The sequence below is a fragment of the Carcharodon carcharias genome, chromosome 12, assembly GCF_017639515.1.
Source record: "Carcharodon carcharias isolate sCarCar2 chromosome 12, sCarCar2.pri, whole genome shotgun sequence".
Taxonomy (NCBI): Eukaryota; Metazoa; Chordata; class Chondrichthyes; order Lamniformes; family Lamnidae; genus Carcharodon; species Carcharodon carcharias.
In genome coordinates this window covers 87,113,840-87,130,745 of record NC_054478.1, presented here as the reverse complement: position 1 = coordinate 87,130,745, position 16,906 = coordinate 87,113,840, and the positions used below count along the sequence as shown (strand labels likewise).

Here is a 16,906-nt window from a genome sequence, read left to right as displayed (position 1 = left end):
TAGGCCACTTGGTCCCTCAAGCCTGCTCCGCCATTCAATAAGACCATGGCTGATCTGATTGTAACCTCAGTACCACATCCTGCCTACCTCCGATAACCTTTCACCTCCTCCCCCCTTGTTAATCAAGAATCTATCCAGCTCTACCTTTAAAAAATTCAAAGACTCTCTTCCTGAAAAGATGGCGGAAGCAGAGTTCCAAAGACTCATGACCATCTGAGAGAAAATTTTCTCCTCACCTCTATCTTAAATGAGCCACCCCTTATTTTTAAACCATGACCCCTAGTTCCAGATTCTCCCACAATAGGAAACATCCCCTCCATATCCACTCTGTCAAGACCCTTAGGATCTTAAAGGTTTCAGTCAAGTCACCTCTTACGCTTTTTTAAACTCCAGTGATACAAACCTAACGTGTCTAACCTTTCCTCATAAGACAACCTGCCCGTTCCTGGTATTAGTCTAGTAAACCTTCTCTGAACTGCTTCTAACACACTTACATCTTTCCTTAAATAAGGAGATCAGTACTGTACACAATACTTGATGATGTGGTCTCACCAGTGCCCTGTACAACTGAAGCATTACCTCCCGACTTTTGTAATCAATTCCCCTCACAATAAACGATAACATTCTATTGGCTTTCCTAATTACTTGTACCTGCATACTAGCCCTTTGTGATTCATGCACTTGGCCACCCAGATCCTTCTGAATCTCAAAGCTCTGCCATCTCTCACTGTTTAGATAATAAGCTTCTTTTTTATTCTTCCTGTTAAAATTGACAATTTCACATTTTCCAACATTATACATCATTTGCCAGATCTTTGTCTAATTACTTAACCTATCTATGTCCCTTTGTAGCCTCCTTATGTCCTCTTAACAACTTACTTTCCCACTTACCTTTGTGTCATCAGCAAATTTAGCAACCGGTCCCTTATGACAATCGCCAATGGTTTCATGGTCATTTATATAAATTAGGGGGCCTGTACAACACTCCCTAAGTGACTTCTTGCCTTTATCATTCCTAATTTCTACCCAAACCGCTTCTATATCCTGGTTTCCTGAACTTAGGTCATCCCTCTCTATTGTGCTTATATCGTCTTTAATTAACAGAGCCATCCCCCCACACCCCCGACCATTTCCTAACTGCCTCTACTTCCCTAGTTGTGCAGCTCGCAAGGATACCAACCCCAGCATGGTTCAGGAAAAGACAGTCCCAATGGTACAGATTCTACTTTCCTCAAAACTGGTGTCAGTGCCCCGTGAACTGGAAGCTACTTCTCCCATACCAGTCTTTGAGCCACATGTTCATTTTTCTAATCTTATTTGTCCTATGGCAATTTGTACGTGGCTCAGATAATTCAGAAACCATTCCTTTGAGGTTCAGCTTCTGAATTTGTTGCCTAGCTCCTCATTCTGACTATGCAGAACTTCCTTCCTCACCCTGCCTGTGTCATTGGTACCTACATGGACTACAACCACTGGATCCTCCCCCACCCACTGCAAGTTCCTCTCTAGCCCTGAGTAAATGTCCTGAACCCTGGCACCTGACAGGCAACATAGTCATCCAGACTCTCGCTCCTTGCTTCAGAGATCAGTGTCAATCCCTCTTGCTATACTTTCCCCTACTACCACTACATTCCATTGTGCTCCCTCTACTTGAATGGCTTCCTGTACCGCAGTGCCATGGTCAGTCAGCTCGTCCACCCTGCAACCTGCTCTCATCCAAACAAACTGAAAAACCTCAAATCTGTTGGACAATTGCAGGACCTGACACTCCTGCCTTAGGGGCCCCTTACCTGCCTCAGTTACTGTCACACCCTCCTGTCCCTGACCACTTTCTAAATCAGAAGACCCTATCCTAAAGGGTGTGACTACCTCCTGGTACAAAGCGTTCAGGTAACTTTCCCCCTCCCTGATGTGTCACAGTGTCTGCAGCTCAGTGCCTCTGAGCGGAAGCTCCTCTGACTACAGATGTGCTTGCCCTGGATAACACTAGCATCCGGGAGTTCCCTCATGCTGCAAATTTAATACATCGCCTGTCCTGCCATACTTAAGTGCTTTAATTACTTAATTATTTTATTCAATTATTTATTTTCTTCTATACATTTATTCCTCATCACAAATTCCTGTATTATTTTAAACCTTAGGAATAGAATAGACCTTGACCACTTAGCAGATACTCACCAAGCAGCTAGCTTCTTCCCCTGTATTAGAGCAAGAACCAGTTCCTACAGGGCGCAAAAGTTAGAAAAAGCAAAAAAGCACTTCCTCCCTCATCACCGAATCCCCTCAGCTCACCAAACTCTTCTCACTTCATTGAGGTCACACCCTCAGTACAGGTTGCACTGAGAATGTCTAAATGTATATGTTCTAAACAAAGAGGCTAGCTGAGCAAGACCAGTTCAAGCTAGTTTCCTTAATTAACTCTTTTGGCCACTGCCAGTGGATTGCTTCATCTCCCTGCTTAAGCTCCCAGATGAGATTTAGAATTTGAACTGTACGTGCAATTAAGTGTTAAATACAAGCAATATTAGATTTTTAGGAAGAAGTTCCCTTCGGCTCACCACAGGATCACACTCAGTCCAGGATCATAACAGTTGTTTAACCAGGAGTCAATGTTTATCAGCGAGCATAGGGTTGATGTGTGAACAGGAGTTGGTGCAAGTTAGGACACAGGCAGGAATGTTTTGAGCGATATCAAAATTATGGAGGAAGTACAAGGCTACCCAGCGGTGCTTTGGAATAGTTAAATCTAGACGTACCATATTGATCAGATATAGGAGGGGACCAAGTATCGATCCTCAAGGGACACCGGAGAAAACTGCATGAGTAGGAAAAAAGCTAATGCAGGTGATCCTTTGGCTATGGTCTGATAGATAAACATGGAACCAAGTGAGTGCAATCCTGCCCAAGTGGACAATAGTGGAGAGGCATTAAAAGAGGATAGTTTGTATAAGCTCATCAAAAGCCACAAACAGGTCAAGAGGTATTGGAGGAATAGTTTATCTTATCAAAGCCACAAATGTTATCATATGTGACTGTGACTAAGAGCCATTTTGCAATCAGTTTTGTCTCCGCTACAGCTAGTTAAGCATGTAGTCCAAGAAAAGATGAACAAAGATGTGGGAAGCATCATGTTCAGGGACTCTGGAGAGGAAAGGGAGGTTGGATCTGAGGTGGTAGTTTCAAGGGTTTGTTTTCTGAGGAGAGGATTAACAGCAGCAGTTTAAGAGGAGAAGGGGTATTCCCTGAGGAGAGAGAACTATTAACAATGAGAGCCAACACCAGAGCCAGGAAGGGAACTTGGGTGGTCTGAAGCTTAGTGACAATAGGGTCAAGCAGGAGGTGACATGACAGGATGAGCTTGGAAAGGAGCTCAAGAGAACACTTTGCAGTAGAGAATGAAGCCTGGGGTTGCCTTTGCATTCCAGGATAATTCTGGAATATTGAGCAGCATTAGCAGATGAGAATATCTTCATGTGATCCAGCTAGGTTTCGCAGTGAGTGGCTAAATTGGTTGTCCACTATACCTATTCAAGTCTGTGTCCCTTGAACTTAGAACAGAGATGAAGCCTGTGCCGTGGAAGTGGTCAGGGTGAGGAGTAATAATTTTATTGGGGACAAGGCCAACTGAGGTACAGGTGAGCGTGTGGTAGCTGTAGAAATGTGAACGGAGGGCCAACCACGAGGCAATTGGGATTTTGAAAGTGCAGTTGCAAGCGAATTAGGAGAGTTTTTTTTCCAGGGCAACACACAGAAGGAAGTAGGGTTTGGAAGAGAAAATGAGTTGTGACTAGAGAGCTATCATTCGAAAAAAAGATCAGTGATTGCTTTCAATTTGATTGATACAATTGGAACAGTGAAGCCAGGTACGATGGCAAAGTCAAGGGGATGGCTCTGAATCTGGATTGGAGAGTTTCCATGGAGGGAAAGATTAAGGGAGGATAGAAGACCAGAGAACTCAGAGGAGAGATGACATGATAAATTGAGATAGAGGATGAAAAGCCGCTTGGCTACAGAGGCTGAAGGAGGAAAGGAGTGATAGTAGCTTGAAGAGATAATTGACATGGTACTCGGGTGGATAGTAAAGAAATAGGATTTTAACTGAGAGGTGAAAGAGTTGAGACAAAGTGGGATACTCAGAGAAGAAATTGTCAGAGGAGCAATGGAACAGACCAAAGTGTGATATATAATAGGAGCCACACTACCAACGTGACAGTCTGGGTAAGGCAAGTGCTGGAAGGTTTAGCCAGGCATGAAGGCCTCAGTTAGGGACAAGATGTCACGACCTGTCAGCCTGGTTCTGTCAAGAGCATGATGTCGATGCAATGGTCCACAATAAGCTCATGGATTGCCAGGGCCTTTTTGACAAGTGAATAGATGTTCTGGAGGGAGATGTGAAGAGGATCATATAAGATCAAGGGCTGCACTTCACCCAGGTCAGATTGATGGGATTGGAGGCAATCTGACAGGTAAAATGGTGGGGGAGCTCATCGGAACAGAACCCCAACATATTCTTGTGGCTGGACAACTTTTCCAATGGCGGTCAAGCAGGGGGATCGCTTCCGTTGAATTGTGATGGAATACTCTTCAACTGCCTGGATGAGTGCAGCTCCAACAACACTCAAGAAGCTTGACACTTTCCAGGACAAAGCAACCGGCTTGATTGGCACCCCATCCACCACCTTAAACATTCACTTACGCCACACCAACATACAGTGGCAGCTGGGTGTACCACCTACAAGATGCACTACAGCACCTCACCAAGGCTCCTTCGACAGCACCTTCAAACCCAACCTCTGTCACCAAGAAGGACAAGGGCAGCAGCCAAGGTGGGAACATCGTCACCCAAAAGCTTCCCGCCAAGCCACACATCATCGTGACTTGGAGCTATATCACCATTCCTTCATTGTTGCTGGTCAAAATGTTGGAACTCCCTCCCTAACAGCACTGTGGATGTACCTGCACCAGATGGACTGCAGCAGTTTAAAAAGGCCGCTCACCAACACCTTCTCAAGGGCAGTTTGGGATGGGCAACAAATGCTGGCCCACCCAGCCACACCCACATCTTGTGAAAGAATAAATCATAGATCTGGGTGAACCCAGCTCTGTCAGGGGTCTCGATGGATAGCTGTGCACTGCACAACCTGGCGTTCCATAGGAAAGTTACTTTGGAGAATGACGATCTCCTTAAATGGCAGCCTAATCTGAGGAGAAGGAGTTGGAAGGTGCTTAGAACTAAGCAGTCAATGGCCGTGCACCTGAAGATCTGTTGCCAAAGAGCATTGACACGTGTGCCAGGGTACACCCAACAATTGATTCTCTTGATCCTATTTTAAAAACCCAGCTAAGTGCTTCACTCCTCTCTCATGCATCCTTGTTGGCCTTTCCTTGAATGCCCTTACCAGGTCATTTTGGCTCATCATGACAAGAAGTCAGGGCATATACATTCACCTTTCCCTCATACAGTGCAGACCTCCTTCTCTCTTTCTCAGGAAATCAGCAGCTGGCGACAGCCCAATGGTGCAGAAATGAGACCTTGGCTGAAGCAAAATATCACCTTTCATTTGACACATTGAGCTAAATCTTTGACATCATATGATAAACTTTCAACCACTGAGTCCCAAGTGCAACTCGGTTGTTTTATGCGAACATTTGCAGGTACTCCTACATTGTGCTGTCCCGTATGCGGCTGAGGTAGAAGCAGAGTATGTGCCTTTCTGATCCAGTGCATTAGATGACCAGTGTGGACATCCTCTGCATTCTTGAGGACTTTAGCACATAGTGGGCCACCTACAACTGTGCAGTAGCTGCCTCTGTCATCGCAACTTCATGACGTGTTGGTGTCACTGTAAAAAGGACCAAGAAACCACTGTCGACAATACAAGTGCCCTGAGCGAAGCCCTCGGGGGGCTTCCTGTTTCTCGAACCTTTCAGGGTCCATCTGTCCTTCCCTGCTCAACCCAAAATGCTTAAGCTCTTGCCATCAGGGTCTGTGTGTCTCAGGCCCACTTCGCCAATGCTTCTCTTCACAGAGATCATGGATAGGGGATGGTATGCTGGTCAGCAGGCACCTCCTAACCCTCCATCTGGTTGGAATGCTGCATCTGGCCCTCCATGAGGGTCACCACTCAATGGAAGAGGCTCCATGCTGGTGCCACTCGTGGCATGAATGGACTCCTCCATCGTCCTCACATAGGTACGAAGAACCTCCAGGTTTTCTGACAAATGCCCAAACATTTTATGCTATTCCTCCAGCATTTGCTGCTTTGCTGATGACTCCTGAGGCTTACTAGCTGGTGAAGCTGAGCATTGCTGGGCCCTTTTTTAATCCTCCAATAGGGATTGTCTGCAACTGTCACTGTCTCCTTTAGTTGCTCATGCACTTCTGTGCCATCTCAACAGCTGATGCCGTCATTGCTAACCATACGCCAATGTCCACCAAAGTTTCAGTATCTGCTTTGGAGAATGCACTAGAATGATGTAACGCTGTCTCTTCAGAGGGTGGCTCTGCTCTGAGGTCACATGCTGTTCCTCTGCCGTCATTGGTGCCTCATCTGCCACTTAACCTCAGAGAGATGGAGTGTTGCTAAGGCGCTGTGCTTTCCACCAACAACATCTGCCTGTCCTTCGTCTGGAGTTCCCTGTGTTGCTTGTCATAAGGTTCAGTGGTCGCTTGCATGAAGTTACTCACTCTCTGTGCTTCACACCTGCCTCAGCCTCACCAACAGGCCGTCCTGCTGAAACCTCTCCTAGCTCCATTGCTTCTTCCTTCATTGGCATCAATGCAATGAGCAGTGGCAGTCCACCTCCAGTTCGTCAACTACAGACATAGTGTGTCATTGATCTCTCATAGCCCAGTTGCACTTGCCATTCTGTGCCAGCGTTTTGCCACAGGGAAGCCTGCTGGAAGGGGTGATCAATGCTGAGTAACCAGATGCATCTTTATGAGCCGACTATGCATTTCATCCTGAATGCTCCTGCCTGTTCATGTCTGATGCCTGGGTCATCAACCTCTTCTCACATCTCATTGGTACCTTTATGTGACATCCAGAGCTGTGATCTTGGTATAACGAGGTCAACTCATTGTCATATCGCAACAGGTCATTGAATCATTTGTGGTACTGCAACTATCCCGCCACTGCTAACTTCCTCCGTGACCTCCAGTCATGCCACCTTGGTGACGTTTGCTAGCCTCTTCCTCCTGTTGACCAGGAAGGACACTTCACTTCTCTCCTTGTCTTTGCCATTTGGAGGAGCACTTCCAAGAAAGCATCATTAAATCTGGGAGCCACTCTTTCTCTAACTTCAGCCATTACTAGGAAGCAACCTTTGTTAAGTCTTCCTTCCAGGTGCCTCTATTGTAATGTCTTTAAACCAGGTGCAGCCATTCCTTTAAATATAGCGCCTGCATTTCAGCTTCTAGGACTTGCTCCCACCTTCTGTTATTGACCATGTCTCCACCCACCCCATGCCCACCTCCATCAGTTGTTAATTGGATGTAGCTGGCAAGGTCATTATCAAGCCCTAACCGTGTGGCCACACATCTTGATTTGAAACCCGACTTCCTCCCTTCCGGAAAATTCAACCTCAGTAGTCTGACCGTCTTAAGGCAATTGAGTTGGCAGCCTTCATGCAGTTCTTAAATTGTATAGATCCACATTGCAAATATTATGCTTACAATCTCACCCAGAGATCATAATAATAACTCATGTGAAAATTAGAAAAGCCTGCATATTTTTCTAAAGTTGAGATTAAGGGATATTATTTGGGCCAGTAGATGGGTTTTTCTCTCTGCCTGATTCATGCTATAACTGTATTTGGGAGTACTTGACATTCAGTGGCATTATCATTGCTGAATTCCCCCGCTATCATCATCCTGGGGATTGCCATTGACCAGAAATTGAACTGGACTAGCCATATAAATACTGTGGCTACAAGAGCAGAAGTCAGAGGCTAGGAATTCTGCAGCAAGTAACTTGCCTCCTGACTCCCCAAAGTTTATCCACCACCTACAAGGCAAGAGTCAGGAGTGTAATGGAATACTCTCCATTCACCTGGATGAGTGCAGCTGTAACAACACTCAAGAAGCTTGACACTAGCTAGGGCAAAGCAGCCTGCTTGATTGGCACCCCATCCACATACATTCACTCCCTCCAACACCGACACACAGTGGTAGCATTATGTACCATATACAAGATGCATTTCTTAGACTAGCATTGCCCAAACCCATGACTTGGAGCTATATCGCTATTCCTTCACTCTTGCTAGGTCAAAATCCTGGAACTCCCTCCCTAACAGCACTGTCGGTCCACCTACACCAGATGGACTGCAGCAGTTCACGAAGGCAGCTCACCACCACTTTCTCAAGAGCAATTAGGGATAGGCAATAAATGCTGGCCTAGCCAGCAACACCCGCACCCCATGAACAGATTTTTTTAAAACATGCTGACACTGGGTAACAAACACATTGGCCGGGATTATCTGGCCCCATCGCTGGTGGGACCCACTGCGGGCAAGACAGCACCCCAGCCAGAAGTTCTTTGACTTGTGGCAGGACCGGAAGATCGCGGTGGTAGATGGGTGTGGAAAATCCTGCTGGTTGTGTTCTAGATTTCACCATTAGCATTCTTCACTGTGAGCACAGAGTTCATCAATTATTATAGTTTGTGCGCCCTATTGTGATCAGTATGTTATGAAAAACCAACAATGATTTTATAAGTGATCATAATGTTCATAATCTGATGTCGTATCTAACTTCCCATTAAATTGGTGATTAGTTTTCTGTGTGAATTACTAAGATTGTGTAAAAGGAATAGTTTGCTGTGGCAACGTATATCCATCTACCTGAAGAATCATTTGCCAATTAACTAGGATAAGATCCAGCAAATTTAGGCTAAATGTCAAAAGTGTTTTCTTCTTAATGAAGGTTGTACCTCATTTATCTAACCGACAGCACTATAAAGTTATAAAATGCATGGTTACACTCTGCGTCCCCGCAGAGATTCTCACATAGGTGGTTTGGAGAGGATAGAGCCAGATGAAAGATGCGTTCTCTACAGGAACTGAGGAAATGGTAGAAGATGAATTAAATTGCAACATTCTTCCACATTTATTTGAAATGACCTTGTTGAGATGGCGATGGGGAAATTCAAATGGGTTTGAAATCATTCTGGGCAAAATTAACAATCACTCAGAATTCCTCACAGAAGTTCATCACAGTTAATTTTCAGCCGTTGTGATGTCCTTGTATTTCAGTAATTCTGCTTTTACACCTTTAAATGTATCATTAATATTTATTTTCCAGAACTGAACAGTACTTTGGAAGTCCAAGTGACATGGCCTCAACAGCAGAACATATTCGAGAAAAGATGCGATTGGTTAGCCAAAAGAAGCCAGAACTGCCAGAACCAATCCCAAAAGACAGTTAATGGATCAAATCTTTATCTTATGGCCATTAGCAAGACTGGGAATCAAGTACTCAGCATGCCATTCAGATACTAGAAATTTGTTTTGCTTATGGTGACACTATTTTACATTGGAAAATGGGTGCACAATCCAGGTGTGCATAAAATGTGAAATTTTGATGATGGACCTAGGAGCAACTTTCGTGTATAACATGCACTGTTATACTTTGGAAAATAGGCCTGATACCCTGCTGTGCATTATATGTCTAGAATTATGGCAGAAATATATCCTACAGCTGAGGGAAACAGACTCCATTCTTGCATATTCTGCACAGCTTGCATTTGAATACAGGCCATTGTCAGCTTTGACTGTAGAAGCCATATTGACTAATTAATGTTGCTGCAATGACATTAAGATCTGAGAATAACATAAGAGTGGAATATAAAGTATTGCACTGAATTGAATTCCTATCCCTAGAGCTTTACAGTCCTGTCAACTGTTAAGTTTAGTGGTTGGCACAAAAGCTTATTGGTGCTACAAAATCTTTTAGAATGTTCATGGACTAAGCAGTCCCTTTTACTGTTCTTAGACAGGTGCGGTGGTACTTTTAGGCTTTTAATATATCTGTTAGTAGATGTTGATAAAATGTTTCCCCTACAATTATTTCTTAATTTTTTTTGATGTTGCTGCTTTATTTTGTGCCAATATGAAATGTACACTTAAATGCCTTTGATGTAATTTCTTTTTTCAATACCTAATATGTTTTACATATGACACTAATTACATATTAAATGTTACTCTGAAATAAGGAGCTTTAAAATACAGATAAATGACTGTTTTGACAGCCCAACATTTTAAGCAACAATTTTGCATTGAAAGTTTATGGTTCTCATCCTTGCAAAATAAAATGCAACATATACACTGTATTACTGACATTTGTCTCCTTCAAACTGGTATGAAAAGGAATTTTTTTTTTAAATTGAAAAGCCTGGATAAGAGCCATTATTCACAAGGTTTAAAAGACAAGAAATAAATGATGTAAAGCTTGGGTCTAATAGTAGGAGGGTAGAATAATTGAGTGATTAAGGAGGTAAGAAAGTGCAAAGAGTCTTAATTTTAACATATGAAAATTCAAAGAAGAGAAAACCTATATGGGACAGCAGATCTCTGAGGTCAGAGGTCATTTGGGTAATTATATTGGGAAGTTGGATACGGTGCACAGGAAGGTTAGTAAGATCAGTAGAAAGTACTAACAAACATAAAGGCAGACTTTTCTGTTTGAGTCTTGCTTTGATCTTAAATGGCTGAAATGAAAATGAAGCCTTCTGTTCAATAAAGCTAAAATCTTGCAATCAAGAAGGTTGTGCGTAATTCCATGAGGGAGACTCCTGGAATGGATAGATAAAAGTTTTGAACTTGGGTCTACCGTAGAATGCTGTCTTGCATTTAGTGACACAGTTGCATTCATAAGTAGTGTGAATGTCTGTTTTCTATGGGAGTTGCCTCACACTTCCCAAAATCTGTGAGGTACCATGATCTAGGGGTGTAATAACTGTGCCTCCTTGTGATCTGGGCTAGATAATGTATGCTTCTCGTGTATTTCTTCAGTGTCTGCCAAGGCAGGTATGGTGAGACAAAATAAGAATTTTGATCAGATTTATTTGGGTCAATTGGGAAAAGGTATCTTTGAGTAGTGATATAAAGATACAAGTATGTTCTCTGTTTTTTAAAACCTTGATCAAAGGAGCCTTAGCAAAACTGAAGCCAATGGGAATCGGAGAAAACACTCCAATGGCTGGAGTCATACCTAGCACAAAGGCAGATAGATCTCCTACAATCACAACTATCACGTCAGCCCTGGAACATCACTGCAGGAGTTCTTCAGGGTAGTATCCTAGATCCAGCCATCTTCAGCTGCTTCACAAATGACCTTCGCTCCATCATAAGGTCAGAAATGGGGATGTTCGCTGATGATTGAAAATGTTCAGCACCATTCGCAACTCCTCAGATACTGAAGCAATCCATGTCAATATGTAGCAAGACCTGGACAAGATTCAGGCTTGGGCTGATAAATGGCAAGTAACATTCATGCCACACAAATGCCAGGCAATGACCATCTCCAACAAGAGAGAATCTAACTATCTCCCTTTTGTGCTAACAGCAGATGGTAAGTGTCGAGCTGCACAAACCCCAGAGGAAAACTTGTAACAGTTGCCACAACTGTTTTGCAATTTGTATTTTTATTTTGTAATGTGCACTTTGAATTCAGTAGTAATAAGATCACCGAGTCATAGAGAATTTTTTTACAAAACTAAATTAAACATTTATTAATAGAAGAAAAGATTTTAAGCACATAGGTTTACAAATTACTACTATAATAACTCCTAAATCCCCTAATCTACCTCCCAGTTACACCTCTGTTAAGGTACAGTAAAACAAGATAGATTTCAACAGACCAAGGCAAAGCACATAATACCTTGGGCAGAGATATTCACAATGAATTTCCTTAGCTTTGGTCCTTGTAGACAGCAGCATGATGCTTAGAAGCTGGAGGCTTTTCATACTTGTTAGATCTTAGAATGCCTTCTCCCTACACATAACCTCATCTCCTTTATACAGGTTTCTTCCTTTTTGATGTAAATTCCATTGTCCCAATATGTCTTTGCAACTTCACTCTTCCAAAGCATCAATCTTCCGTAACACTCATATCAGTAATCTTTGGGAAAAATAAACACACTACTTAGCCTCTGTTGGCTAGCTGTAATACCTTACCATCTCTTTGAAATTCATAACTCTGGTTTATCTAAAAATGCACATGTTTCTCACACCTCACGTAAAACTTCAGTCTTGTTTACATGTTTAGCATTTCAAGACTAGCTTCTCTTGTTAACTCAAAAGCTCCAGACTATCTGTCTGAAAATCAATTAAATCCCCCCCCACACACACACACAACCTCACACACAAAAATTAATCCAAACCCCACTATTAACCTACCTTTACCTATAAATCACAATAATATTATGAAAATTATTATATTTTCATGACACTCCCATTAACATTCAATGGCATTACCATCACTGAAACCCCCACTATCAACATCCTGTGGGTTACCTTTGACCAGAAATTGAGCTGCAAGAGCAGATCAGAGGCTAGGAATTCTGCAGCAAGCAACTCTTGACTTCCCAAAGCTTGTCAACCATCTACAAGGCACAAGTCAGGATGTGATGGAATACTGTCCACTTGCCTGGATGAGTGCAGCTCCAACAACACTCAAGAAGCTCAACATTACCCAGGGTAAAGCAGCCCATTTGATTGGCACCTCATCCACCATCTTAAAAATTCACTCCCTCCACCATTGATGCACAATGGTAACAGTGTATACTATCTACAAAATGCACTGCAGCAACTTACCAAGGCTCCTTTGATAGCACCTTCCAAACATGCGACCTCTGCCACCTAGAAGGGCAAGGGCAGCAGATGCATGGGAACACAACCACCTGCAAGTTCCCCTCCAAGCCCCACACCATCCTGGCTTGAAACTATGCTGCCATTCCTTCACTATCACTGGATCAAAATCCTGGAACTCCCTAACTGCACTGTGGGTGTACCTACACCAAATGGACTGCAGTAGTTCAAGAAGGTGGTTCACCACCACCCCCTGAAAGGCAATTAGGGATGGGAAATAAATGCTGGCTTGGCCCACATCCCATGAACAAATAAATAAAGAAAAGACGGAAGTGAAAATGGTGAAAGACAAAAGGCAATAATGAGATAAATTTCAAAATGAATATGTTTGAGACCTGGGTACAGTGGAATAGCAGAAGGGGAGGAAAGCATGCAAAATCTAACAAAGCTAAGAGGCTATAACATGGTGGAAGAAAAAGGAATGCAGGCACCAAAGTTGCTGAGCACCTGCACGGCTGCATACCAATAGACGATCACCAGCCCACAACCTCCCCCATTCACAATCCTCTGGCTTTTATTTGAACAACTTAAGACCCTAATCACAGCTCCCATTTTCTTTCTGGCAGCAGGTGCTGGTAATGTAGGATGTGTGCACCAGCACTTGTATGAATGGCCCTGCTTTTGCAATACATCTAAGGTATAAAGTTGAAAGCTAATATCGTATTTATTTCTATAATAGTTGCTGAAAAAATCACTTTAAAGCCATATGCAATGAAGAGAATATACATTTTATTTATGCACTTTCAGGTTTTGTGAGCAATTTTACCGCAGTCACTAAAATGAGATCGCATGGGGTCCTCACTAATGTTTACTAATTTGTTTTTTAGGCATGCAGGCAATTACATTTTCTTTTTGCGCGACCACATAAAGTAGTTTAAAGGACTGACGGGCACTGCCTGTGTGGGGACTTTTAGTGGCTGTGCAACTTAGATGGAACCTTGGTCCTCAGTTAATGTTAAGGACTTCAAGGACTGTTTCCACCTTTAGCGTGTCTCACCTGCTGATGGGACAGTTGATAACCAGTATCAGTGATGGAGGAGTCTTGAAGGCTGAGTGATGGGTATGACCTTGTAAGTATGGCTATTTCAGGCAGTTGCTTGACCAGTCCCTGGAATAGCTCTCCAAATTTTGGCATCAGACTCCAGATCGAATCATAGAATGGTGACAGCATACAAGGAGGCTGTCTTGTCCATCGTGTTTATGACAGCTCTCTGCAAGAGCAACTCAGTTAGTCCCACTCCCCTGATTTTCCCTCTAGCCTCTGCAAGTTTTTTTTTTACTTTTCAGATAATTATCCAATATCCTTTTGAAAGCCACAGTTGAATCTGCCTCCACCATACTCTCAGGCATTGCATTCCAGATCCTAACCACTCACTGTGTGAAAAAACACTTCCTCATGCTGCCTTTGGTTCTTTTGCCATTCACCTTAAATCAGTGCTTTCTGGTTCCCAATCCTTCTGCCAGTGGGAATAGTTCCTCCCTATCTGTCCAGATCCGTCAAGATTTTGATCACCTATATCAAATCTCCTCCCAACCTTCTCAGAAGAACAGCCCAGCTTCTCCAATACATCCAGGTTACAGAATCCCAGTGTCCCTGGAACCATTCTTATAAATCTTTTCTGCACCCTCTCTAAAGCCTTCACATTCTTCCTAAAGTACAGTGCCCGGAGTTGGACACAATACTCCAGTCAAGGCTGAACCAGTGTTTTATAAAGGTTCACCATAACCACTTTTGTGCTGAATGCCTCTGTTTATAAAGCCCAGGATCCCATATGCCTCATTAACCACGTTTCCAACCTGTCCTGCCACCTTCAATGATATGTGCACATATAACCCAAGGTCCCTCTGCTCCTATTCTCCCTTTAGAATTGTATGCTTTCTTTTACATTGCCTTTCCTCTTTTCCTTCTAAAATATATCATTTCACACTTCTCTGCATTACATTCCATCTGCCAGATGTACACCCATTCCACCAGCCTATGTCCTCTTGAAATTTAGCACTTTCTTCACAGTTCACAGTATTTTCAAGTTTTGTCATCCTCAAGTTTTGAAACTGTGCCCTGCACACCCAAGTCTAGGTCATTAATACAGAATAAAAAAAGCAATGGTTCTAATACCGATCTTTGGGGATCCCTGCTACCTAACTTCGCCCAGTCTGAGAAGCAACTGTTCACCACTACTCTATTCCCTGTCATTTGGCCAACTTCATATGCATGGTACCACTGTCCCATTTATTCCACTGGCTTTAGCTTTGCTGACAAACCTGTTGTGTGGCACTTTATCAAATGCCTTTTGGCAGTCCATGTACACCACATTTACTGCATTACCCTCATCCAAAAACTCAATCGGGTTAGTTAAACACAGTTTGTTCTTAATCAATCTGTGCTGGCTTTTAATGAATCCATGTTTGTCCAAGTGACTGTTAATTTTGTCCTAGATTGTCATTAAAAAAATTTTCCCACCACTTAGGTTAAACAGGCCTGTAATTGCTGGGCTTATCTTTACACCCTTTTTTGAACAAGGCTGTAACATTTGCAATTCTTCAGTTCTCTAGCACCACCACTGTACCTAAGAAAATTTAGATTTGGCTAGCACCTCCATAATTTCCACCCTCACTTCCTTTGGTATCCTTGATTGCATTCCATCAGTTTCTGGTAACTTATCAACTTCCAGTACAGCCTGCCTTTCTAATACCCCTTTATCAATTTTTAGCCCATTGAGTGTCTCAGCTACATCTGTTTTCAATGTGATTTTGGAAGCACCTTCTTGGTAAATACAGATGCAAAGTGCTCATTTAGTACCTTAACCATACCCTGTGCCTCAATAAATTTCTATTTTGTGCCCTAATCAGCCCCATGCCTCAATTTATCATCCTTTTATTATTTATATCTGTTATAATGCACAGATGATGTGTGCCAGGTGGATCAAATCCATGAGGGAAACTTGATCACACTATCACAACGATTTTGCAATTTGTATTTATTTCGAGATGCATGCACTGAATTCAGCATTAGTAAGTCCACCAAGACTTTTAGTGATTTTTTAAAAACAAATTAAAACATTTATTAACAAAAGAAAATATTTCAAACACATACATAAGATCACAAATTACTACTGTAAAAACTCCTAAAATTCTTAATTAATCTCACTCCCAGCTATGCCCCTTTTAAGGCAGCAGTCCAAACATAGATCTTAGATCTTAAACAGACCCAGCAAATTAACACAATGCCCTGGACAATGGAACTCACAATGGCTTTCTCCAGCTTCAGTTTCTGTAGACAGCAGGCTTATCCACAAATGCTGGAGACTTCATTAAGGCTAGTTCACACACTTGTCTTCAATCTCACAATGCCTTCTCCTGACATATAGCCTTGTTCTCCTTTATAAACATAATATGTAATTTCTATTGTTTCATAAGCCTTTGAAACTATGTCTCCCTCATAACAAAAGCTTTCATGTCACTATATATTGTCAGTAACCCTTGGGAAAAAATAAATACATTCCTTAGCTTGCTTGTCCAGCTTTTTGTAAACAGACTGAGATCCCTTTGAAATCCAAATTCCCCTTCATCTATCAAAAAATACAAATTCCCTTCACACCTCACATGCTAAGTCAACATCCATGTTTACTCATTAGCATATCAAGCACTTAGCTTCTTTTGATGAGTCAAAGCATGCAACCGACTTGCCTCCAAATGTAATTAAATCACACACACACAGCCAATTATTTACCCCCATAAACCTATTTTATAATTAACCAGAAAAATATTATGAAAATTATTATACTGTCATGATGCCACCCTCTATATGAGAAAATGAACTGTCATAATTTAAAAAGACAGCTTCATTTTCTTAATCTTATACTACCTGCTATACTTATCTTATACTCACACTATTACATTGTCAGATGCATGCATTAACATATCAACAGCAGTCTTTTCAGTCCAGTGTCCAGATTTTAAATAGTTGACATTTCGAGTCCTCATGAGCCTTCAACAGAACTAGGTGAATCCCTAGAGTGCAGTAAGTTCAGAGAGAGAG

The 16,906-nt window shown here is 42.4% G+C and overlaps 1 protein-coding gene across 3 annotated transcripts in view; it reads left to right on the top strand.

Annotated features, from left to right (window-relative positions):
* The window catches only part of sestd1 (SEC14 and spectrin domains 1), a 158,225-nt gene extending 147,897 nt beyond the window's left edge, over nucleotides 1-10,328 (top strand). For all 3 annotated transcript variants that reach the window (XM_041201474.1, XM_041201475.1, XM_041201476.1), the window contains exon 19: nucleotides 9,302-10,328. In XM_041201474.1, the coding sequence (XP_041057408.1) occupies nucleotides 9,302-9,425 (124 nt within the window). In that variant the 3' untranslated portion in view covers nucleotides 9,426-10,328. The remainder of the gene's footprint in view (nucleotides 1-9,301) is intronic.
* Nucleotides 10,329-16,906: the final 6,578 nt, after the last annotated feature.